The 23,517-nt window shown below is 54.4% G+C and overlaps 10 protein-coding genes across 10 annotated transcripts; 3 read left to right on the forward strand and 7 right to left on the reverse strand.

Moving 5' to 3' along the window:
* Window positions 1-521: 521 nt before the first annotated feature.
* ATEG_04742 (oxidoreductase, 2OG-Fe(II) oxygenase family) lies at window positions 522-1,496 on the forward strand (the record flags this gene model as incomplete). The annotated part of the gene is made up of 1 exon (XM_001213920.1): window positions 522-1,496. One exon carries the CDS (start codon window positions 522-524, stop codon window positions 1,494-1,496), a length of 975 nt encoding a protein of 324 aa, XP_001213920.1.
* A 172-nt stretch (window positions 1,497-1,668) lies between these two features.
* Window positions 1,669-4,958, reverse strand: ATEG_04743 (putative C6 transcription factor (Mut3); the record flags this gene model as incomplete). The annotated part of the gene is made up of 4 exons (XM_001213921.1): window positions 1,669-3,127; window positions 3,184-3,798; window positions 3,851-4,634; window positions 4,697-4,958. The coding sequence occupies 4 exons, from the start codon at window positions 4,956-4,958 to the stop codon at window positions 1,669-1,671; spliced, it is 3,120 nt and encodes a 1,039-aa protein (XP_001213921.1).
* A 1,467-nt stretch (window positions 4,959-6,425) lies between these two features.
* ATEG_04744 (uncharacterized protein) lies at window positions 6,426-7,626 on the forward strand (the record flags this gene model as incomplete). Its single annotated transcript, XM_001213922.1, has 4 exons — window positions 6,426-6,594; window positions 6,646-6,848; window positions 6,904-6,984; window positions 7,174-7,626. 4 exons carry the CDS (start codon window positions 6,426-6,428, stop codon window positions 7,624-7,626), a joined length of 906 nt encoding a protein of 301 aa, XP_001213922.1.
* A 552-nt stretch (window positions 7,627-8,178) lies between these two features.
* ATEG_04745 (sigma-70 region 2 family protein) lies at window positions 8,179-10,050 on the reverse strand (the record flags this gene model as incomplete). Its single annotated transcript, XM_001213923.1, has 1 exon — window positions 8,179-10,050. The coding sequence occupies one exon, from the start codon at window positions 10,048-10,050 to the stop codon at window positions 8,179-8,181; it is 1,872 nt and encodes a 623-aa protein (XP_001213923.1).
* Window positions 10,051-11,843: 1,793 nt separating this feature from the next.
* Window positions 11,844-12,734, reverse strand: ATEG_04746 (glutathione S-transferase family protein; the record flags this gene model as incomplete). Its single annotated transcript, XM_001213924.1, has 3 exons — window positions 11,844-11,952; window positions 12,006-12,328; window positions 12,384-12,734. 3 exons carry the CDS (start codon window positions 12,732-12,734, stop codon window positions 11,844-11,846), a joined length of 783 nt encoding a protein of 260 aa, XP_001213924.1.
* A 585-nt stretch (window positions 12,735-13,319) lies between these two features.
* On the reverse strand, window positions 13,320-14,162 carry ATEG_04747 (uncharacterized protein; the record flags this gene model as incomplete). The annotated part of the gene is made up of 1 exon (XM_001213925.1): window positions 13,320-14,162. One exon carries the CDS (start codon window positions 14,160-14,162, stop codon window positions 13,320-13,322), a length of 843 nt encoding a protein of 280 aa, XP_001213925.1.
* Window positions 14,163-14,508: 346 nt separating this feature from the next.
* Window positions 14,509-15,426, reverse strand: ATEG_04748 (oxidase ustYa family protein; the record flags this gene model as incomplete). Its single annotated transcript, XM_001213926.1, has 4 exons — window positions 14,509-14,512; window positions 14,548-14,980; window positions 15,031-15,156; window positions 15,213-15,426. 4 exons carry the CDS (start codon window positions 15,424-15,426, stop codon window positions 14,509-14,511), a joined length of 777 nt encoding a protein of 258 aa, XP_001213926.1.
* A 1,870-nt stretch (window positions 15,427-17,296) lies between these two features.
* On the forward strand, window positions 17,297-19,874 carry ATEG_04749 (putative PHD transcription factor; the record flags this gene model as incomplete). The annotated part of the gene is made up of 2 exons (XM_001213927.1): window positions 17,297-18,881; window positions 18,958-19,874. The coding sequence occupies 2 exons, from the start codon at window positions 17,297-17,299 to the stop codon at window positions 19,872-19,874; spliced, it is 2,502 nt and encodes an 833-aa protein (XP_001213927.1).
* Window positions 19,875-20,143: 269 nt separating this feature from the next.
* Window positions 20,144-21,205, reverse strand: ATEG_04750 (uncharacterized protein; the record flags this gene model as incomplete). The annotated part of the gene is made up of 2 exons (XM_001213928.1): window positions 20,144-20,887; window positions 20,948-21,205. The coding sequence occupies 2 exons, from the start codon at window positions 21,203-21,205 to the stop codon at window positions 20,144-20,146; spliced, it is 1,002 nt and encodes a 333-aa protein (XP_001213928.1).
* Window positions 21,206-21,611: 406 nt separating this feature from the next.
* Window positions 21,612-22,757, reverse strand: ATEG_04751 (F-box domain protein; the record flags this gene model as incomplete). The annotated part of the gene is made up of 1 exon (XM_001213929.1): window positions 21,612-22,757. The coding sequence occupies one exon, from the start codon at window positions 22,755-22,757 to the stop codon at window positions 21,612-21,614; it is 1,146 nt and encodes a 381-aa protein (XP_001213929.1).
* Between the last annotated feature and the right edge of the window lie 760 nt (window positions 22,758-23,517).

Here is a 23,517-nt window from a genome sequence, read left to right on the forward strand (position 1 = left end):
GGATGATTAATGCGGTCTTGTCCCTCCCTGTCTCCGTTCCTCCCTTGGCAGACTGTCAAGAATTCGGCTGCCTAAGATGGCCGGTTGAGCTTGAGACACTTGGTATTGGATGCACGGTTTGCCCTAGCCTATATTTCCAACCTAATAAGGTAGACACAGGAATGACTGCCGAATGAGGGAAAGTGGCTATGATCGGACAGGATTACGGAGGATGCCTAGGACAGGATTAGGCCAGTCCATAATCCTGTCAGAATACTAGGACTAGGAAGTGGTCCTGTCCAGCGACTAGCGGGATGTTCCTAGTTGCTTACCCCGGATTCATCACGATGACTTGTAGAATGGTAGATACTCTTAGTAATGTGAATCCATCATCAGACGCATCATAGTTGTATTGTATGATTCTAAGAACAATATCAGGGTAGGGAGATGTAATCACCTGACCGGATATCTACGGACCATCAAGCAACCCCAAATAGGTAGGTCGAACGACAACCCCATGCAAACAATGCAACCCCTCTAGAATGCCCCGACTCTCTCTCTCCTCCCTGCTCACCTCGCTCTTCTACCTCCTCCCCCTCTACCTCTTCGTCCTCGCCCCCCTCTCCCGCCAACTCTTCCCTCCCTCCCCCGACGCCGTCCGCCCATCGTCCCGAACCTTCTTCCAAGATGACGACGCCGACCTAACCGTCCCGCCAGAGGACCTCGAATACCCCGTCCTCGACCCTAACATCCTCAGTCTCGACGACGGCGTCACCGTCGACTGTCCGACCGACGCCTACCGCCTGCACCTGCTCTCGCGCGACCCGCTCATCATCTACATCGAGGACTTTCTCAGCGATGCCGAAGCCGACCACCTCGCCCGACTAGGGTACCTCCCCTCGCCTCCCGCCCCCATCCCCCCAAACAGACACGCAGTTAACCCAAGTAGAGAGCAAGGCTACACCCCCTCGATAATCTTCGACGGCACGACCGAAAAAGTCGACCCGACGCGCCGCCTCTCAGACCGCGCGCTGCTGCCGCGCGACACGACGGTGCGCTGTCTCGAGGCCCGCGCGCGCGCCTTCCAGGGCTGGCGGCCGCACCTGTACGTCGAGCGCATGTGGGCGCAGCGCTACAACGCCTCGGGCCACTACCGGCACCATTTCGACTGGGCCGGGTCGGCGGCGCGCGGTGGCGACCGGCTCAGCACCTTTATGGTGTATCTGGGGGATGAGTGTGAGGGCGGCGGGACGAATTTCCCGCGGCTGCGCATGCCGCGGGACCCGGCGTGGTGTCGGTTTGTCGAGTGCGAGGATGCCGATGGCGAGGGGCGCGGCAATGGCCATGAGGGCATTACGTTCCGGCCGATCAAGGGGAATGCCATCTTCTGGGAGAACCTGAGGCCCGATGGCTCCGGGTACCCCGAGACGTGGCATGCAGCGTTGCCTGTCACGGCTGGTACTAAGGTCGGGTTGAATATTTGGAGTTGGTATCAGCCGCCTCGCAGGAGGACGTAGCCATGCCGTCTGTCATATACACGTATATATATATATAAGATAGATAGATCTACGTTGGTTGGGACCAGGATATTCATCCATTATATCTACCATGTCATGTATATACGGTATATAAAACCAACCACCAACGCCGTCCTCATTATCCGATCCTCATACCTCATGATGTGCAATGCTAACCCCCCACGTTCATCCATTGAATCCAGTCGTCATTCGGCAGCCCGTTCGGTCGGCACGCCTCGCCATTGCCAAAGATGTCGTCCAGCGGAATCCCCAGATCCAGTCCCATCCCCACCGAACTGCCGTCGTCCACGCCCATGCTGAAATTCGGCGGATTACCCGGCGCGATGGACTGCGTCGAGGGCTCCGGTGCGAACGACTGAGGCTGGAAGTTGTACCCCTGCCACATGTAATTCTGATTCGGAAGCGACACGAGGTCGGGACTGTTGACGGCCTCTGTCGGCGTCGCCGACCCGTGAGACACGGGCGACTGCAGCCGCGCCTGCTTCAGGTGCTGAGAGTTGGCCAGTCGCGTCGGCAGCGTGGCGTGCAGGCCAGACGGCGTGCTTGTCGGCGTGCCGTTTGAGAACAGCGGGAAGTTGGCAAAGCTGTCGAGATTCGGCGTGTGCATGCCTATCGTCGTGTTGGGGTCTGTCGGCGAGACGGACGCCATCGCCGAGCGCTGGTCCAGCCCAAATGGCCGTATGCTGCCGTCTTGCCGGAAATGGTCATCCTCTAGCGTGGACATGGGCTGCGTGGGGTACGCAAAGGGGTCGTCGGACGGGAACATAATCGGCATGAGATCGGGGAGGTTCGAGGGATTGGTGAAGGACTGCGAGGTATACACCGCAGAGTCGTTGGGCAGCGTCATGGGCATCTGCGATGCCGGCGGCGTCGTGTCCACGTGCCCGGCAGAAATGGGATCAGACCGCGCGGACGGGTGATCAGTGGGGGTCTCTGGGGTGGATGAGAACCAGGTCGGGTTGCTGAGAGGACGAGGGTTGGGCGTGCGATTGGCGTAGGTGTCGTCTATACTCTTGGCTTTGACGCTCGCCTCTCGGGATGTTTTGGTTAACATGTGGGTAGGGAAAGTGCTGGCTCGCTGCGGTGGTGCCATCTCGGGGGCCGGCGCGCTGGGCGCATTGTCCATTCCATTATTGCTGGTGCTGGGAGCGGGGCGCTTCAGGTTGACCGGGTTCGCGACGGACTGCCGGTTCTTCAGCATTTCCGGGAGGTTCTTGAAGAGACAGTTGAGGCTCTGCGAACACCGGTCGGCCGCCATACTTTTCTTGGCCAGGCCCGCCAGCGTGTTTTTGCCTTCCATGGCGTCCTTGAGCACGCCATCCTTGGCTGTCGGGGAATCGGGATTCTCGAGCACGAAAAAGAGCAGGGACAAGATCGCGAAATACGTTGTGTACATCGTGAACCAGTACGCCCCGTTGAGGAGGCCCCGCTTGTGCATCCCGGTGGTAATGTGAACGATGTTGCGCGAGACACTGATACAGGCAGCAGCGCAAGCGTACGAACGCCGGTCCACGCCTTTCGCCTGGGATCCGCTGGAGACGTAGTGCATGAAGGGCCGATACATCACGACCTGCACATGCGCGTAGCTAATTCGCAGCAATTGTCGCACCCTGGAATTGATTGGTTAGTCTCGCAGCGCACGTAGAACAGACGGAATTCAACATACCGCTCCAGCTGGGGCGATACCTCGGTGCCCGGCCGGAGAGCCGCAGGCAGCTCCTCCATCCAGGCCTGGAGATCGCGTTCAATCTCGCGGATCTTCGAGTGGCTCACCACATAGCGCTGGTCCGACTTGGACCGATGCTGGGCGTTCTTCACAGGATAGATGTACTTCACCACTTTTAGGATAATACCCGACAATCGCGTATGTGCGTTGGCTCCGGCCATCAGGGCCGTGTAGTCTTCTGGTGTGGGAAGGATTCCTTCGGGGGTGATGTACTCGCCGTCGACAGGTAGCGGGTATTCCTGGTCGATGTCGTCGTCGCTCAGCATCTGTGGCAGACCGAGGAGGGTGCTCACGTAGGTGTCCATCTTCCGGACGACCCAAAAGACACGCTTACGGAGTTCTCGCTCAAGCGGGTTGAAATTCGCGGTCACGGCCGAACGGTGCAGCCCAAGTCGCAGGGCCGAGCGAAGGGCAATGCCGACATAGGAATAACATGTGCTCAGTTTGGCGGACGACTGAAGGAAGAGGACCATGAAACAGATGGCCTGGAGGGAGGTCAAGTCGCGGCAGTCGGTAATCTCCAAGAGCTGGCGACCTGCTTTGAAGAATTGGAAACTGGAGAGGTCAGTGGTGGAACGAGGCCGACATCGTGATTGTCAACACATACCCTTGACCGATAGCGCCTTCATATCCGGACACATCAAGAGTGCCAGCGCCGTCATCCGAGAACAGACAACCGACCGCCATGACGATATAGAGTAGCGGCAAGAAAGAATGCTCTTCATTGGTATACTGCTCTGGGGGGACGTCGTAGATGCGATCAAACATGGCCCAAAACGAGGGCTCGTGCACGAATCGCATCAGAGAGCACCCGTCTTCCAGGCAGTTGTGACACAGACGCCGTGCGACATCGCGTGCCGGCAGATCGTGGGTAGGAACAAGCTGTCCCTCTTGCGGCGACTCTGACGTCGACTTGGGGCTTTCCAGCAATTGCGGCCGCGACCGCATGGTCGGCCCAGAAACGTCCGACGCGCCGAGCTGTTTGCGCAGACGCCGGATGAAGATAATGCCCGAGGTGTGGCCGTGGTAATCCCAATGACCCTGGTCATCCAAGTCGAGGAAGCCGGAATTATCGACCATCGTCTCGAGTAGCGACTCATCGCCGCCGCTGTTGTCGGCGGCTGTATCGGCGGGGGGTGCGGGGCCTGGCTGGGGTTCATTTTCGGTGGTCGCGGGCTGTGGTGGTGCTTGTTGTTGATGCTGTCGTTCTCGTTTCACGGCCGCAAGCATCTGCTCGGTCGCGTGCTCGTCAAAGCGCGGATCATCGAGGTTAAGATCGGGGAGGACGACCCGCAGGAGGGCTTCGGCTTTGTGGAGGCGGGTTTCGAGCGCTTCGACATACTGAGGCGCAGGGTTACGACGACGATTCGAAGGCTGGTCGTAGGTACAATCTATTCGCAGTCAGTCAGGATGAACGAGGGAGATCCGCGGGAGAGGGGCGCGGAAGACTGACCATAGCTGTAGACGGTGCAATGCGTGCAGGGTTGCTTCCCGTCGCACTTAATTTTTTTCCGGCGACACTCATCACAGGCGCGAGTGACGCGACGCCGTTTTTGCATGGGAAGAGGTTCTTTGGCGGGTTTGGAGTCATCGTCCTTTGAGGGGTGGACGGAGGGGTCGGCGTCATCGTGATAGAACGCCGAGTCCGTCGGGAGCGCATCATCGTCGTTGGCGCCGTCGGGCGCAGAATGAAAAGCGGAGGATGAAGTGGCCATGGCGCCGCACGACAATCCGGGGAAGGAGTCTTTGCAAAGGCAGAGTATTACGTCGGACGGCGCAGGAACATGCAAGGGGAAGACAATCGGACAAGGACTGTGAATGAGTCAAGAAATCCCAGAAATCTCCAAGTCGGGGAACCCGATAAATCTGATCAGCAAGGGAGAGAACAGCCCGCGTGGCGATCCGACCGTTGATCGCTCGTACCTCCACGAGGGTGGGATCGAACAGGTCTACAGACGCATGAAAGGCCAAAGGACCAGAGGAAGAGTGTAAGAGAGGGAGAGAGATTGGAGATATTCCACTCTGACGGGGGGGTGTGAGGGTTCTTTGATCTGAGTCGGGGGAGGGAATTGTTGGAGTCGGAGGTCCGTTGCGCTCGGAGATAATATGCGAGAAAGGGTCCGAAAGTATGACGGAGATTAATAAGCCGACTGCGTGGAGGTGAGGTAACTAGTTAACGAGGTAACTTAGTACCTAGGTAGTTAACTGTATTTGTTGACCGAATGAGTGAGAGAAGAACGAAAGGAGAAATGGAGGGTCAGACGGAGGGCCGAAGAGAGGAAGAGAAAGAAGCATTGACGCCCCGATGGTTGATCAGAGTGGATCGACGAACCTGATGGACGCTGGCTGTCTTGTCTGTCTGGGTCGAAAAAGGGTATGATTTTTTCCCTGACAGTCAGGTCAGGCCTGGAAAAAGAATCCACTTTTCGCAAAGGTCGGTTCCGTCATAGGCGAGGGTCGCAAGAATGAAGGAGAAGAAGGAGACGAAGAAAGAAGACGCGAGAAGAATTCGAGAACAGCGAGGGAGTATCCACTTCATACAGGGAAAATGGCGCCTCCAGTTGATATCTTAGGTAAGGGTCTACAGTCTACACTACCGAGTACGGAGTAGACTATGAAAAGATAACTATGTATGTATACACATCCATGAAATAATTGATTGATAAAATCAATAGTTAATCAATGATTCTTCCGTCTGACAGGCTTGTATAAAACTCGTCAATGCACGCAATAACTGGAATATCGCATGCATAATTGCATACCTCCATTAAATCCCTGAAGAAATTTTCTTCCTTGCATTGAAATAATAATCATCAGCCTCGGCAAATCTTCTCTTCTCCAGCCTTGTGCAACCTGTGGACTCGAGGAAGAGGTTCCATGGATACACCGAGTGGGGTTAGTCATCCGCCTGGAGAGAGTTAGTTATAGACACCTGAATCATCAGGCTGACATGCTGACATGCTGATCGCGCCGAGCTGACCTCATCACTCTGCATCTCCAACAACATCTCTCCGCCATCGTATTAGATCCATGGACTATAGCCAGTCCGTGGCCATGGGTCTGGCTCGCCACATACGCGTTCAGGAGTCTTGAACTCCGTCGTGCCTCTTATCAACTCCGTCTAGCCTTCCATAAACATCTACTCTCCACTCAGTCAACAATGAGTGACTGACAACCGCATCATGGTCTATCTACTAGTCACCCTCTGCTGCGTCTTTGCAAGCCTGGGTTCCTTTCTCTTTGGCTATGATGCCGGTGTCATCTCCTCCACCATCGAGCAATCGGCCTTTCTAAACCGCTTCAGCGACCCCTCCGATTCAGCAATAGGAGGAATCGTTGCCTCCTACAATGGTACGTCTCCAACCCCCTTCACCACCATTCATCCACTCTAATCGCCTCCAGGAGGCGCCATCATCGGCTCAATTGTGGTCTCCTACCTCTCCGACCCTCTAGGGAGACGCCCCGTCATGTTCTTCGGAGGCATCTTGGCAATGCTGGGCGGAGCACTGCAAGCCGGCGCGACCACCATCGCCATGCTCATCGCCGGCCGGGTCATTGCCGGCCTCGCCGTGGGACTGATGTCGTCCACTGTTCCTGTCTACTGCGTATGTTTCTCTATGTATATCTCCCACCTCACAGGCCTCACTAACCCCATCCCAGAGCGAGGTGTCGCCTCCGCGCATCCGCGGGTTCCTCGCATCCATGCAGCAATGGATGATCGGTCTGGGGATCGTAGTGTCCGTAAGTCATCCTGTCCCGCCAAAGACAAACCCATCTAACCACCCCAGCAATGGGTGGGATACGGCTGCTCGCTGCACACCGGCGCCTTCACCTGGCGCTTCCCGCTCGCCCTACAAGTCGTCCCCGCCCTCATCCTCAGCAGCGGCGTGCTCTTCCTCCCCGAATCCCCGCGCTGGGCTGATCGAACAGGGCCGCTCCGACGAGGGCCGCCGCGTCCTTCGCCCGGTTCCACCTTCAACCGCGCGCACAGCAACACCCGCCCTCGTCGACGCCCAATTCGCCCAAATCTCCGCCCAGCGTCGCCGACGAGCGCCGCTGCGCCGTCCGCTCCTGGCGCCAGCTGCTCTTCACCCGTCCCAGCTGGCGCCGCCGCGTCCTCCTCGCCTGCGGCATCCAGGCCTTCACCCAGTGCTCCGGCACAAACATCATCCAGAACTACAATCCGCGCCTGTACAGGTCGCTCGGGCTGCGCGGCTCCACCCCGCTCATGATCCAGGGCGTCTGGGGCGCGCTCGCCCAGTTCTGGAACACGGTATTTATGCTGTTTATCGATCGTGTCGGCCGGCGCACCCTGCTCATCCCGTCGCTGGTGGGCATGGGCGCGACCATGGCCGTCGAGGGCGCCCTCGGCCAGGCATATGATGATTTCCGCGGTGCGGACGCAGACGGCGCGGCTGTGCGTGCGGCTATCGCCATATTCTTCGTGTTCTCCATCTTTTTCACCGCCCTCGGCCTCATCTCCTGGATTTACCCGGCGGAGATCTTCTCCACGGCTATCCGTGCCCGTGGCTCGTCCCTGGCCACAGCGACGAACTGGAGTCTGAATCTGGTTTTTGCGCAGTGTACACCAATTGCGCGTTCAAATATCGGGTTCAACTACTTCTACTGTTTCTTCGCGTTTAATTGGGTCGCCGCGATTCTGGTCTGGTTCTTTTATCCGGAGACTGCGGGCAAGTCGCTCGAGGAGGTGGAGCGCGTATTTGCGACGGAGCATGAGACGCCGTCGGCGGTGGAGGAGACAAAGGGTGCAGTGTCGTGTGCGGAGGACGGCAGTAGCGTGGGCGGGGTATTCAAGCCCATATAAGATTCATATACACATACACATACATAGATTCATGACATCATTCTATCCAACGCCAGCCTCGACCCAGGGTATACCATTAAACCAAATCGACCGCGGCAACGCAGTCAAAATCAACCCTCACTCAAAGCAGGCATGACATAGCTCGTCAACGGCGCGCTCAGCACCTCCCTGCGCAGCGCGCTCTCCCACGCCGCGACGACCGGTGCATCCACCTGCAGCGTCAGACACAAAAACAGAAAATCATGCACGTTCATCCACGACTCCTTGCTCAGCCGCTTGGCGACCTTGAGCATGCGGCCCGCGAACCACGGCCGGCCGTACGGCGTCGTCGCCGCGACCGCGTACTGCGAGAAGTCCGCGACGAGGGCGTCGTCCGCGGCGCTCGGCGGGATAAACGACACCGGGTCTCCATCGCGCGCGGTGCCATCGATCGTGCCGTCCTTGCACTCCAGCATGATCTGCAGCAGGGCCTCGACGGACCCGCTCATGCTGACCTCGCTGTCGTGCACGGCGCGCTCGAGCGAGCGCAGGAACGCGGCTGTGTATGCGGCCGAGAAGCGATAGTCCCAGAGCGCGGCGTTGAGCATGATCAGCGCGACTAGCCGCGCGACGAACTGCTTGCGGTCGCCGGACGCGGTGAAGCGCAGCCCCGGCGGGGCGGCGAGGATGCGATGTAGCAGCGCGGACTCGGCGAAGGCCGCATGGCGTGGTTGCGAGTGTGCGTCGCTGGACTGGGATCGCTGGTGGAGGGCGAGGTGCTCGCAGCGGCGGAGGAAGTCGAGGAACTCGTAGCACTGGTGCTGGACTTCGTCCTTGGGCTGGGTGACGGGGGGTGTGGGCTCGAAGAAGAAGCTCGGGCCCTTGGTCTCGTAGCCGGAGAGGATGTAGTCTTGCCAGTTGATCAGCATGCCCAGCCGGGTGTTTTCGAACGCGGGCGGCCCGCCGCGCGCGCGGATCATCTCCCGCGCGGCGCGCATGTGGATCCAGCTGATGGGTTTGTGGCCGGGGCGCGGGTCGAAGTCTTCCAGGCCGGCGGCGCTGAGACAGGCGATGATGGCGACGTCGGAGATGTCGCCCGGGTGCGTGGCCATGTGCTCACGCAGCATGGAGATGGCGCGGTTGCGGTGGATGAGGGTGTAGTCGGTTTCCTCCTCGTTGCGCACCCAGGCCCATGTGTTTGCGGCGTGGACGAGGATGGTGTTTTGGAAAGCGACTGCGCCTTTCATGCCCATGGGGACGAACACCGCCGTATACCAGTTGTGGGCTTTCGGGGAGCGGAAGTGCGTCCCGTAGGAGCAGGCGGGCATCTCGTTCACGTAGAAATCGAATAGCTGCTGGCCTTCCAGGTCGAGTTCCATGGGTAAGGTGTTGAAGGGGTCGGTGCGCGCCGCGCTGAGGATGGTTTTCGGCGAAAGACCGCGGTCGAACGGGGATGACACTATGGATAACGGCGGCGTCAAGAGAGTGGAGTCTGAGCGGCTACTTTGGTCGCTCGATGCGTAGATGGCGAAGAGCTCAGGCGACTGTGAGGAGCTCGACGAGGTGGAGGCGGAGATGATTGGGAGGGTGGATGTATAGCTCGTTCCGTCAAGGGACGGTCTGTCAATGACTATAACATCCTCGTCGGGTATTAGATGTGAGGGTCCAACATGGGGCTGCAGTTCTTTCGACTCGGCACCTTGACTGGGGTGATCAACGGTGGTATTCTTCCTCGTCTGTGTGCTTTTAGTGGATGGTTTCGACCTCTGCGATCGTCGTGCTTTTCGCTGCGATTGCGATTGTGATTGTGCCGGCTCTGCCGCATCCTCGTCATCGCGACGACTGTCGCCGGTATCCTGGCGCTTCTGGCGCAAATACTCCTGCATCACATGGCGTTTTACTTGGGTCAGGTTACTCCGCGGGTTGTTTGAGGCGTCAATGAACTGCCACCGCGTTGACGAAGGGTCCGTTGCGGAGGAGTCCTGGTTGGCCGACCCCGACATCTTGGTTTGGACCGGACTCAATCCTCACAACGGGTAGCTCTGTTAGGCCAAACGCATTGTATTCTAACGTTGAAGGATGGGAGTAATATTCGATCTGATATAGTGCGAGGACAATCCGGTGCGACCTGCGATGGCAACAGGGAGCACGGCGAGTAAGGGTGGTTTGCGACAATGGGTGGCGGACCTGAGTGCTTGTGGTCTTCGTTGATCTGATGGAGATGATGACAACGGGGGTATTGTTTCCGGGGGATCCTTGACTCGTGATACGAGGATTTATGGACGGATCGCGGTCAGTGCTTGCGAACTCCGGGCTGGATGGAACAGGAGGGGTCGTGGTGAAGGTATAAATGGAGTTCGCTCAACGTCCGAAGAAGAAGCATCATTGATCCGCCGCTTGGCGATTTGCCCCAGACGGGTCTAGTTCCACCAGAGTCGATCTCCACAATCTCCGTCTCTTATTCAGCCGTCCGTAAGCCATTTGCATACTGGAGGCTGATCATATCAAATGGGAGTCATGCAGAACAAGGAGTATGTACAAGTACATATACTATCCCTGCTGACTCGGACTGGGATGTCGCTATTAGTAGTTGTCCGCCAAGAGAAGCTCTTTTCCCTTCAAGTGTTGGAATGTCCTCCCGTCGTTGTCAAGTCTGGCCGATCCTCTAGGATTTTCAACTATAACAACCTTAAATATAAGCTCAGTTCATACGTATACATCATCTTCGGACAGAGTTCGGAAGGATGTTTGCCATATGCAGGGTTTCTCTGAACACGAGGGGCGACACTCAATGACAGATAATGAATAAACATAAGGTAAGAATCCACCGGCGTCTAAGCCGGAAAATCACCGGTCTCTAGCCTGATCAAGAAAGAGTAAGTCTTGGTATTCTGATCATGAGATACGAATATACTGGACAGCGGTTTTACTGCGTCGATTTTTATCCCAGGGTCCCCTATAACAACATGTATTAACTACTACCCCATCATGTAGTGCAGTCAGGCCTACCGGCTGAAATTCGTCTACCCTAGGTAGCCGGAAGGCCAGACGCCACCTTGCTTCCGCTTCTTCCTTTGTCATATTGAACTTTTGTCTAGAGAGGAGGCTGAGGTTCGCTTTTCTTTTAGATGAAGGACGAGATGGTGTTTTACTAAAGTAACCCGCCCCTCCGTTTAGGCCTAGCCTCTGGCGCGGGGACTAAGATAGTAGCAGTTAGGTCTTTCAGTCTACACCTACTAGGCATTCTTGCGCACAGGCAGATAATTCGCGGATGATTGAATAATATTTAGTAAGTCGCGCTGGTGGCAATGGCTGGACATAGATTACAACCGTATCAAGCCGCACAGGCATGTCTGTAATTCACTCCCTCGTTGATAAGCATTACCACATAGGAGACGAAATGTCTGGCCATAGTGCCAACGGCGACTCCGAAGGTTAAAGTGGTGCTTGGTAAACTCTCCCAGACACTTCCACACCTGCATGGCCCAGTCCTACGAGGTAGAATGTACCTTGTTACCAGGAGGTTTGGACACGGCTATACAATACAAGAACTTGGCACGTGAGACTGGCCTGGTAGTGGCAGATAGCCCAAGCGATTGGGTTTCCGACTCCGTCCTAACAATTCTCCAAATGATCTGTAGACGTTTTTCGTCCTTGTATGCAAGGGCTATTCTATAGCTAGACCAATTTTCACAGGAAGTTGAAAGGAATGACACCGTTGACGCGCGCAATGTCCAAAGGAGCATGTTGAAATGCTAGATATTTCACACTTTATAACCATGCCCTCCCCGAAAACTCACTTCTCTACCCACTTTTCGTAATCAGGAAAATATCGATCATGTATCCTCCCGGCATAGTCCAGAACCACCGGAAACTCCTTTACTATCGCCTGTGAGTCCGGACCTCTATATATATCGCGTTAATTTTAATCAGCCAAGCATAGTGCACGCACACTTACGCAGTACAAAGCATAACAGACACAATAAACCCGAACACCGTACAGTCCGCTTCGGTGGGCTCTGACCCTGCCAGAATCCAGAATGGCTCGTTGTCTAGTCGGGCGGCTCTCGAGGCGACCAGCAAATCATTGATGCTCTCCCAGATTTCCCGGCGAAAGGCAATAGATTCATCTCTCGTGTGGCGACCGGTTCCCTGGCCATGGAGCACCGGGGCCATGTTCCTGTATATGAGGAGGCCAACAACAACTCGAACTGGGTACGGCAACGATGACAAAACATGGTCACGCATAAGGTAGTAATTGTCTACCCATCTTTCTCGCATCTAACGGACGTCGTCAGCCTCAGTTCATTATCATTCTTGCAGGACAAGAGCCTACATGGTAGAAGTAGAGTTTCTCTTCCATTAACGCTCGGAGCGCAAGATCGTGAGCGCGGGCTGTTGGCGATAGTCTCCCGTTAAGATCGGGGAGGATATTCTGCTCGATAAGATATTTGATGATAAGTGTCGAATCACCCATGCTAGTAGATGCAGATGCATCATCCTCTAAGATCTCAACGTATGGGATCTTCCCTTTGGGCGCGGTTTTGAGCGACCCAGCTCTGGTGGTATAGCTGATTCCTGCAAAGCGGAGTCGCGCCTCAAGCTTGACAACGAAGGGCGACCATACGTACTTTCCAGCGTCAGGCCAGCCACGGTAGAGGACCACTTTAGGTGCGTCAGAGACCATTGTGAGTGTATCAATGGTAATCTGAGTGTAAGTTTATTGAAGGGGAACAATTACCAAGAAGATCAGCAGTTAAGTGCCTTGGACGGGTGCTGTCTTATATAGGCTGACCAGCTCGCCCACCAAACCCCGCAAAAGCCGGGGACGCGTCAAGGATATATGCTCCATTGCCTGTTTCGGTGTTATGGGCTATCAAGGCACCAACAGATTATACCCTACCCTGGCCTATAGTTTTGCACAGCAGGCGTTGGCTAGCTATTACTGGTGTATGAATAATACTAGTAGTAGTAACTACCCACCTCCTAATTAATCTACGGCCATCGTAGTCGAAATAAAGTTGCCAGCGGTATCTCGACGCCAGATTTCGGCAGTGCCTTTGATTCTGCTGCCTGATAATGCGGACCATTTAAATAGGATCACGAGAACGACAGATGGACTGCCTCGCAGCCGTAGATCTTTGTCACTCACCAAACGCGGGAAGGACTCCGCCCAGCCAGATTTCGACAACGATTCGAGGATTATCCAGATAAGGCCGGGCTTCAGGGCCGCAAAGCCAAAGACGATCGCCGCTCAAGGTTGGCTACCTAGCTACTGGAAGACGATTGCTGACCAGTTGAGGAGTTCTGCGGCGGTGAATTGAACGTTCTTCTCCAACGGAGGGTTCGCTGCGCGACCCATGAGCAGGTCGAACTCGAGGGTGAGAGGTGGTCCGGTTGCACGGTCGGGGGGCGCTTTGACATCGCATATGGCCGGGGTAACCCCTTGGTTAAGGACGATCGTTCGGAGTCGACGTGGTTTCCAGGGTGAGAGATTTGCCGTCAGCTGAGCTTGAAGTCGATCATACTTCTCGATAGTGACCACACGGCACTGTGTGTCCACCTTGATCAGCAGCACGAGTCTAACGTCCCCGTTCGAGTTCGAGAACCACCACGCTGCATCAGCCCTCAATCTGGGCATTGACTCGGAGACACCAGCCTCAATCACAAAGTAGGGCCACCCGACCTGAGGTCGGAGTTGAGAATTGGTTCTCACAGAGTCGCCCTCTTTTTGCGACTGGGTAGGTCCGGTGTACGTTGCAGAACCATCGGGCATGAACTCGAGGAAGCCCACATTCATGCTGGTAAGTTTGCTGGCTACAAGCTGGTCGAGGAGCCTGTGGGCTCTTTCATGCTGGCGGGTGGGAACTTTGATGATGAGGGTCTCGATGTCAGGGAAGTATGTAAAAAGGACTTTGGCCCCGAGCTGGTCGCGTTTGATATCGATCGAGTCAAAATCTTTCTGCGGTACATGCTTCAGCGAGATATATTGGTCTTCTCCGCCTTTGTGTAGTCTATCGATCTTGGACTTGACCACTTTCTGCAAGTCCTCAAAGCCGGTATAAGCCGAGGGTGGGTACAGCTCTGCCAGAGCGAGGTTCGCAGATGGCCTCATCCTGGGGGTCGGATGCACGAGGCGATGGTCATATTTGGGTAAGCAAGCCATGACGTCAAAATTTATACGGAACTTAGTACCTATCTACAGGTAGGTAACTTTGATGGTATGGGGAGGGTTGACAAAGTACGTGCCAAAAGTGTGGAGATAGCAGAAGAGGTTGCAGGATCGAAGAGGAGCTATATATAATTCCCCGACCAGACTGGATTCACTGCTATGGCTTGTATGACGCCTACTTATGGAATGACAATTCACCACGAAATTTACTCTCATTGAAGGGATATATTCACCGACGCAGTTCTTGAACTTTAAAAGTTGATGGGTATTTAATCGTGAAGACAGGTGACTACCTATACATTATAAGTCGTTCTCGACATATACATACGGATCGAAGCTCTCAAGCGCGTGCTCCTTTGACCATCTGTGAAGAGCGTCGAAGTCCCTGCACGTATGGTAGATTTCTGCCACTGGTCGTGACGTGTTCGTTCGCGTGTTCCATGTCCAGACGATAGGACTGATGTCTGCGGTGCACATCATGTACTGGCGGGCGGACTCGATGCAGTGCTCGACATGCTCTATCTCATCCTCGTCCTCATCTGCTAAGCTTTTGCTGGCTGTCCAGAGCCTCTTTCGGAGCATATTCTGTGCGTAGCTACGTATTAGCCAGAGCCCTAGATTAGAGTAATGGCTACTTGCCAAACAGTGCAGCTGATGGAACACATCTAGTCCGGCGATGTAAAACCCTGGGTCGCCCGGTATGGGCACAGTCTTGTTGTGCAGTTTCTGCGCCTGATCCCTTGGTATGCGACTGATTGCATCTGTATCCTAGTTAGTATGATAGCACACTGTGGTTTAATACATCACTCACAACGATAAAGGTCTTTCCATGCTTCATCGACCTCTGGCGATGGCTTCCCTTGGTATTTTGTCTTTTCATCAATTGTTCCAGGGTCAAATTGGATGTTCCGATACGCGATGGCATCTTCTGCGGGTGCTTCTCGATTTCAGTCTACATTCGCGCCCCTAGGAAGACAGTGTTGATAACCATACACCTGATCCGATCGGATGGGAGACACAATCGTTTGTCCCATCGAGGGCTACTCAGACCAGTGACCACTATGATGAGAAGCACAATGATTATGCCCCACTGCACGGCCACGACTTCCTTTGACAACAGGGATGAGCGTGTGCGTTTCCGCAAGTTTGGATTCTCCATGTCGATAAACGGCTGGTGCTCCTCTGGGCAGGCCTTGTGAGATGCCATTATTAAAGAGAAGATTGTTCTTAGGCCTCTGTTCAATGAGTTGCTTGCAGAGGATTGAAACTAAAAGAGCCAGAGCTGTCTGGAATATTCGTGAACATCAGCCATACCAGTAGCATCATCAAAAGTAAGAGCTGGATGCCAATGTCTCTGGTTACGGTTCATCCCTGCATTAAGGAGAGATAAGACGCTTGAGAGTGGGTGCGTTCTCCACAGGTAGTTCATCCCTTCGCCAACAAAATCTATACTTGTTACCCAAATTGAGCGTTTACTATCTCGCGAGATGGATGTCCCTAATACTAGAAGCACGAGGTTGTTATCATCCATCCACTCGGACGTGAGAAGCCTGGAGGGTCTTACCGCAAGCCATAACGCCTTTCCACGTTTTGTGCCGCTTCTAGGGGCGTTTTTTGGCATGCAAGGCGCTTTCAAGGGATGAGGAGTATGTACAATCCGCGTCACCACAGAATCAGTGATTTGCCGTGTTTTGCTAGAGCGCGGAGTAGTTTCAGTCCCACAATGCTTGTCTGATAGGTAAGTAACGCATTTGGCTACACCGTCCGTTGCCATTATATAAGGTATCTCGCTGCCTCGCAAGTATCCCGTCTTTGCATTCCAGAGCGGGACCAAAAGCTTGTTGTTTCCCTCGCAGCCGAACTACGAAGTTTCTCCGAGTGACGAGGCAAGCTATTTATTGCTCTGTTTTTCCTCAGGTTGCAAGGTACATTACCCGCAATCGCCTTGCTGCACACCACTTTTCTCTCAAGGGTCAGAGCAGGATCTCCACGGTCATCCGCGATTTTACCTTCCACCCTTTTCAAAGCCAAAGGACAAGATGAAGTTCCTCGGAGTCTTCCTGGTAATGGCCACATGCGCCCTGGCACTCCAGAACGGGGAGGCGACAGTAAGTGCCCAAGCCTTATGCATTGGTCGTTTCACAGGTTGACCGTGCAATCACCAGGACAACAAGCGGGATGCTCTTGATGCGGACAAGGTGTATCATTTCAAGCAGAGCGATCCAGAGAGCTGGAACAAGCCATAGATACCGCTCTATATATGGAGATGCGCTGGGATAGGTTCGGGGTCAATCACCCTGTTGCTATCCATTGAGCAATGCAGTGGTGGGGTGTTGTTTGGGGCAAATTTGCAGAAAATTCGGGAAGGATAGCCTGGGTAATGTTTTGTATTTGGCCTGAGATGCCAGTACAGGGGGCGTGCGTCTTGGATATAATCAAGAATGGTCAGTCTCAAAAGTATACGTACTAGAACTTGTAGACAGTCTTGTATATTCAACCTCAGGCACAACACCGGAGATAATTCAGACCGCCTGGGGTTAAATCCGCGGCAGAATCGTCGAAATCCTGAACGACTCCGAAGCTCTTCGCCGATCGCACAGTGCATCTGTCACGCATCTCTTGCGTGCTCTTGGGTGTTCTATGTCCAGCGGCATCCTTGATATTTCCGATTTCATCCTCCGATTCGATCTCGCGGTCGTTGTCACCGTATAAGCCCACTGGACGCACAATCGGAACCCTATCTTGGGACACCACCTCCGAGCCCGCCATTCCAGGGCCGCAATATTCGGCCTGCATTGTTGCAGACAGTTGCGCGCGAACCGATCTGAAGAACGTATATCATACCCTGGGCTTTTTCATCGATTGCGCGCTCCTGTTTAGGGTCTCATAATGCTATTCCATGCGACGATACCATTTTCATAACCTTGTGCCGGAGACACCCCAGCCCCTTCTTGCTTAATATCTTCGGGCTTTTCTTGACGACGAGTTCTCGAAAGAACTCTTGGTCTTGCACGAATACAAATCAGCGACTCAACTTCCACACACCCAGTGTCTGAGGACCAGCATTGGGCATCGTCATGGCCTCCGATCTGAATACCCCTCCCCCGGCCAACCAAGCGAACGGCTCGAATGGCGACAGCGTGAGAACCACGAATCCGTACGAAACAGCCGCAGAGTTAATACCGAAGGATGATCCATTTCTCCAGCAAAACCCCCAGTACGGCCGGTACGCTCCTCATGACGCTGATTTCAAGCCCCGCCACCACCGATGGTGGCAGGCCGATGCCGACGCATTTGCATATTGGGAGGGAGTGGTCAAATCGTCCTGCACTCCGGAAAACTCTTTGAATGTGTCTGGGCCGAGGGAGGCGTATGCGACAGGAAGTATCATCATCCGTGTTGACCATGACGGGGATATGAGCGATGTCGGGGACAAATATTCCTACGTCAATGCGAACGAACTCAGTGCAGCGCGGAAGGCGGAAGAGCCGCTGAAAGAACTTGGTATCGCCGTGCCACTCATCTATTTTTGCGGGACAATCGACGGAAAGAATGTCACGGTGGAGTCTAGAATCCCCGGTGTTTCGCTCGAGGTGGCATGGCGATACCTTACTGCTGATCAAATCGCATCATTCAAAGAGCAATGTCGTCGAGTTTTGAAATGCCTTGCGGGAATCGATCCTGCTCCCGATCAGCCTTCTTACGTTTGCAGCGGATTGAACCCTCAATCCCCCCCAGGTGTCGAAACTGCGGAAAGAGATATCTTGTTTGCAGAGAAGGATGACGAGAATCTTTGTCTGGTGCACAATAATATGACCGTATCGAATATAATTGTGGACGATGACAAGCTTGTTGGTATCTCGGGCTGGCGTCACAGCGGATATTTCGGTTTCGAGAGAGCAAACAAGATCCATCGACAATTTCGGACGCAGGCAAGCACTTTTGCGAATGGTGCTTCGGAAGGTATGCAGTGCTGGGCGGATCTCTATGAGGGCCTTCCTAAAGCGGATGGAGATCAGAGCATCTCGGCCAAAGACGCTATCGCGCCCCAAGTCAAGACTGAACCCGCGAGCATGAACCTGGACAAAGTGCCCCTCACCGAAGAAACAGAGTCCAAGTCTTTTGCTCAGCTGGATGGCACAGAAGACCATCCCACACAGAAGAACATCGCCAATCTTAAACACGGAGGAGCGTCGAGGGCCTCGTCTTCTGATCGATCATCGCCAGCGCCGTCTACAAAACTTGGCTCGATGGGACGAAAATCGACTCCAGGAGGCACTAAGAAAGCCCCAGCAAAGAAGGCGGCTCCCAAGAAACGCAAGATTAACGATGAGGACAACGACAGTGTCGACGGTGGTCGCTCTAACACCCCCTCCTCACTACGTGCCAGCAAAGCACCCAGCGCAAAGAAACAGGGCTCAGCGTCTATAGCGAGCTCACCGGCTCCTGAGAGCAAAAAGAAGGTGGGCAAGAAGGGCAACAAGAAAGCCTCTACGAAAGAAGAATCGGAGGAGGACGATGATAACGAAGTGTTCTGCATCTGTCGAAAACCCGACAACCACACGTGGATGATCGGTTGCGACGGTGAATGTGAGGATTGGTTCCATGGGAAGTGCGTCAACATAGACCCTCGGGACGCCGATTTGATCGAGAAGTACATATGTAAGATCATCTTCTTCGGCATGGTTCTTAACCCCTTCAGCTAACGGAAGACCAGGTCCGAACTGTCATGCAAAAGGTAAAGGGCAAACTACATGGAAGCCAATATGTCGTGTCGAAGGGTGTCGCAAGCCCGCTCGCTTCACCAAGAAACCCCCTAGCAAATACTGCTCGGATGAGCATGGCCGGGAGTTCATGCGGTCAAGAACCCGGCGCCTCAAGAAGGGCCAGGCAGATGATCTTGGCAGTCGGGGTGGCGTTCTCACGGCTGGCGAGCTCAAGGCGGTTGTCATGGGCGTCTCATCCGCACAAGAGTTTCGCAAACTGGGAGAACGCATCATATCCCCACCGCCCGAGGAAGAAAATCCAGAAACAGGCGAAAAGGCGCAAAAGAAACTCGGCTTGGATGCGGACATCGATGGATTGGTTTACTCCCCTGATGAAGCATCAAAGATTCAGGATCTGCGCACACGCCGTGACGACCTTCTCCATCGCAAAGAGATGCTGGCTGCTCGTGACCACTTCCTGAACCTTGTGCGCCAGCGGTCGAAGGCTGTGTTAGAGAAATTGAAACAGTCCGACCCCAAAGGAGGGTGGAAAGATATCTGCGGGTTTGACTCGCGCCTGGCATGGTCCGATGAGGAATTCGACGAATGGCGGCTGTCCGAGATTGGAAAGAACGCACTGCAAACCGGCACCCCCGAGGCACTGGCATCGAGCCATCCGGATGCCACTGATGCAGACGGCGACACTATCATGGATGAGTCCAAGGCTGACGAGGACGATCTTGCCAGTGTTACGCGAGGAGTTTGCACAAAGAAACGCTGTGAGCGACACAAACAGTGGGTCAAGGTGCAACAACAAGAACTTCTGTTCGAGCAGGACACGCTCAAAGAGGATCTTGTCCAGTGCGAGAAAGAGGCGCAGAACGTCGTGGAAAGGGCTGTCCTTCGCATGTGGGCTGAGAAAGATAACGCCCAGATCGGAAACTCGTGATACCAATATCGTTCAGGGATTGAATTCTTATTCCTTAACTGCCGGGAAGTTGTATTGTTTATTTCTATACCGTTGGGAAGACTTGTTTGATACCCATTCGGCGGACAAATCCGGGACGACCAGATGGAGTTGACAAATTGGTGATTTGGCTGCAAAAATGGACATATTGCATACGGACGGCGTATTACTATTAGGATAACAAGAAAGAACCGGATGTTTCCTTGATGATATCAGGTGTCCTCGTCAATCGAACTAGTCGTTCGGTTCGTTCATGAAGTCCAGACAGACCATTTGCCAACATTATCGCCCACTCTGTCCTTGATAACCTCGATTACGCGGGTCCCTTTCACCGTAGATATCAGCAGATGGGAATCGATACCCTGATCCATGAGCCTCATCAAAAGACTCGGGAACAAAGGCGCATCCGTCGCACGGAACACAGAGTATAGGCCATCTTCATGGGAAGGAGGACGATCAGAGTCCGCGCGAGCCCGCTGCGCAGGCCGAACAGGACTCGCGGGAGCCACCGTCCCAACGCCGGCGGTATTCACCAGCATGACAGACAAACAAGACCGATGCAATCGGACCAACTGCGTCAGACTGCGCAAGACAGTGGTCAGGACCGCAGCGCCGCGGACCGTGTTCGACGCGCGGACAACGCCCTCCGTCAGACTGTCGAGTCCTGCAATAAGGAGGAGCACGGGACACGGCTCCGCGGGCACCGCGTCGCGGGGCGTTTGGCGCCGCTGCTCTTCGTAGAATCTATCAAGAGCGCGCGAGACTTCGTTGATCGCCTGCACGGCCGCCGTAAAGTCGAATACAGGGAGCAACTGGACGGCGTCGAGACGAGAGATTGCCTCGTTGCGGGAGAGTGGCGGGTTGCGCGTGGAAAGAAGACTCTCCAGTAGCTTTTGCGGGGAGAAGCCGTCGTAGTTCGCGGGGTGGATGATGTACACCCGCGGCAGGGGCGTGGAGGCCTGTGACAGGTGGGATGTCGCGAGGGCTCGTGGAAGCTTGTGGGATGTTAGTGAGATGGTAGTCCTGCAGGGCGGTTCTTAGTTCTTAGATCTTACCTCTGCTGTGCATTCGTCGGTCACGTTGTTGCTGGGGTTTCTGCCCCGTAGGTGTGAGAACCCGATTATGGTTCCGTAGCGGAAGACGCTGGTCGAGAGGCTGTGAAAGCCTCGGTCAATGTCAGGTCTGAGATCCCAAGCAGTTGGTTGTTCGCCATTGTCTTCTGATGTGAGACTGATATGCGTCTGTGAGAGAAGAGAGTGGGCAAGGACCGGGAATGCGGGTTCAGAGGCGTAGGGATTGTGGTTGGAGAGCATGGTTCTGGGTGAGGTGAGGTGTCATGCTTCTGGAAGTTAACCCATCACATTTTCAAGGTAGGTATAGAAACCTGTATTTACTGGTGCTGATTGATAAAGGCGGATGAGAGTGGACAGCTACTGTTGATTTCGTGAAGCGGAAGTTGAGCTCTTGATTCTCGGGGTGGAGCCATGCGTGTTTGCCTGGTTATTCAGGCAGATGTTAGGAAAGCTTAGTCTGATGCAAGTGCTCAGTGAACAATAATAAAGAAAAGATCTAATTCAATCGTTTATCGATGATAAGGTAGCACACGGTATATACACTTTATTTCATATGGTACAGTAAATTTACAGTCTTGCCGGTCATGATCTTCACACATCAGGATGCAAAGCCAGAGATATGTGGAAAATGCAGGGGGGAAAGAATCTATGCCGCGGGTAAAAGGCTTGCTGGCGAGCTACTGCCCAAGGCATTTGAAGCCCCCGACCTCTTACACCAGGTGCCGCGGTTATCGTGCACCCAGCCACTGTTGTCTAAGATATCACCCAGGATCCCAGACAATTCGGGTCGAAGTGCATCCAAGGCATAGTCACTAGTGCTGAATGTCATCAGACAGCCTCGAACACCCAGGTCTCTCACAGCATGGGCGATGAGCGAATAACCCGTGGCTAGCTCCATCCAAGGGTCGCTCGGGTCCATGGAGCCCCGCTGTTCGATCTCGGTGGCTTTGTCATTTTCACAGGGGGCCAGTTGGACGCTTAGAGATCGCAAATTGGTCATCAACTCGACCACGTTGAGCACTAGTTTCACGTGGTTATAGAACGGGAATACGGCCGTGTACCGGAAAGACGTGAGGGTACTGAGGGAGTGAGACAGAGATAGCCTCTCCCGGCGAGGCTTGATGGACGCCACTGAGCCCCATTTACTGAAGAGAGATGGAACCTGGAAGAGGAAGTATTCATAGTGATTGTATGCCTTGAGAGAAGAGGACTCATTGAAGAGCAGCGACGACCACACCCCAGCTTCGAGGAGACTGGAAGCCTTCTCGAGCTGCAGTTTGGAGATCGTGCCAGCGTCTTGAACATCCCGCTCCACCTGCACGATCTGGAAAGGGACCTGAAAGGCCCAACTGTGCCCATCCATGATCTGGGTCCCCATCATTGCACCGATGAAAGTGGGAGGAGCGAGGACGGTGATGCGCAGTGGCTGGAGTTGGGATAGGACTCGACGCCACCAGAAAGGGTCTTCGCGATTGTTGGGCGAATGTCTTCCTTTCACCACGATGGAAGTGACATATGGACTCAGGTTCCATGCATGTACAAAGGCGAGGAACTCGTCGACATCTTGCAGGTCGAACGACACGTGAGCAAAGAGTCGAGGGATGACGACCTCCCGAAGTCGAGAGGAGGTAAGAGAGAGATTCTTCAAGTCGCGGGTGTCGCATCTGGCAATGCGCGCAGTCGGAGGTTGATGGAGTTTGGATATAGATGGCGGGGAGGTCGCGAGACCGGCGATGATCTCATCAAGAAGCTCATTCGGCAGGGATTCGAACGGCGAATCTTGGGAGGGCATCATCGGTGAGGGGGAGAAAAGAGATCATATTACTAAGAGCGTGCATGCGAGTGCATCAAGGATGAACGTGTACCTGGCTGTGCATAGTTCCCACGGTGATTATTATTGATGTTTTGAAGGGAGTGACGATGATGTCGGGAAGCGAGAGGAGCCGCAAGTGCCGGTGCTCCCCCAGTCTCCAGTCACTTGACCGGGAATTTCCCCAAAAGGAAATCCTACTTGACCCCCTCATCAAGATGGTCTTTGCGATGTACGGAGTATGCACGGTACTTTGACTGCAGTCACGCAATTCTTCAGTCCCCGAGTTCTGCCCTCTTTTGCGGATATACCTTCCTACAAGTAAGTACTACCTATACTTCTGTTATTCTCTCTGTTCATCGGCAAAACCCCCGGTGGAGCTGGCCGCAGATGGCGCTATGCCTGTTTGGGTTGTATATGAGAACGTCTTGGATGTTGCGTCGGGCGTTGGCGGTCCGTCTGCATGGCGTAGTCATGCATCGCCTGCAGCTAGGCTGTCGGATGCAAGAGACGCTCTTCATTATTCGACGGAAAACAGGCGCTTCTTAAAGGATACGAAGGCCAGGAGGGGATTTGAGCTGACTCAGGGCTGACAACAGCGGACCCCACCTTCTTTCGGGGCCGCCGTTATCACGAACTTCTCTTCGCCGCACCATCTCGCGTCCCTGCAGGATACCCTCTTGGTAAGTATGCTGCCTTCCACGCGCATCATATTCGCTTTCGCTCCAATGCATTGGTACCA

The sequence above is a fragment of the Aspergillus terreus genome, genomic scaffold, assembly GCF_000149615.1.
Source record: "Aspergillus terreus NIH2624 scaffold_6 genomic scaffold, whole genome shotgun sequence".
Lineage (NCBI taxonomy): Eukaryota > Fungi > Ascomycota > Eurotiomycetes > Eurotiales > Aspergillaceae > Aspergillus > Aspergillus terreus.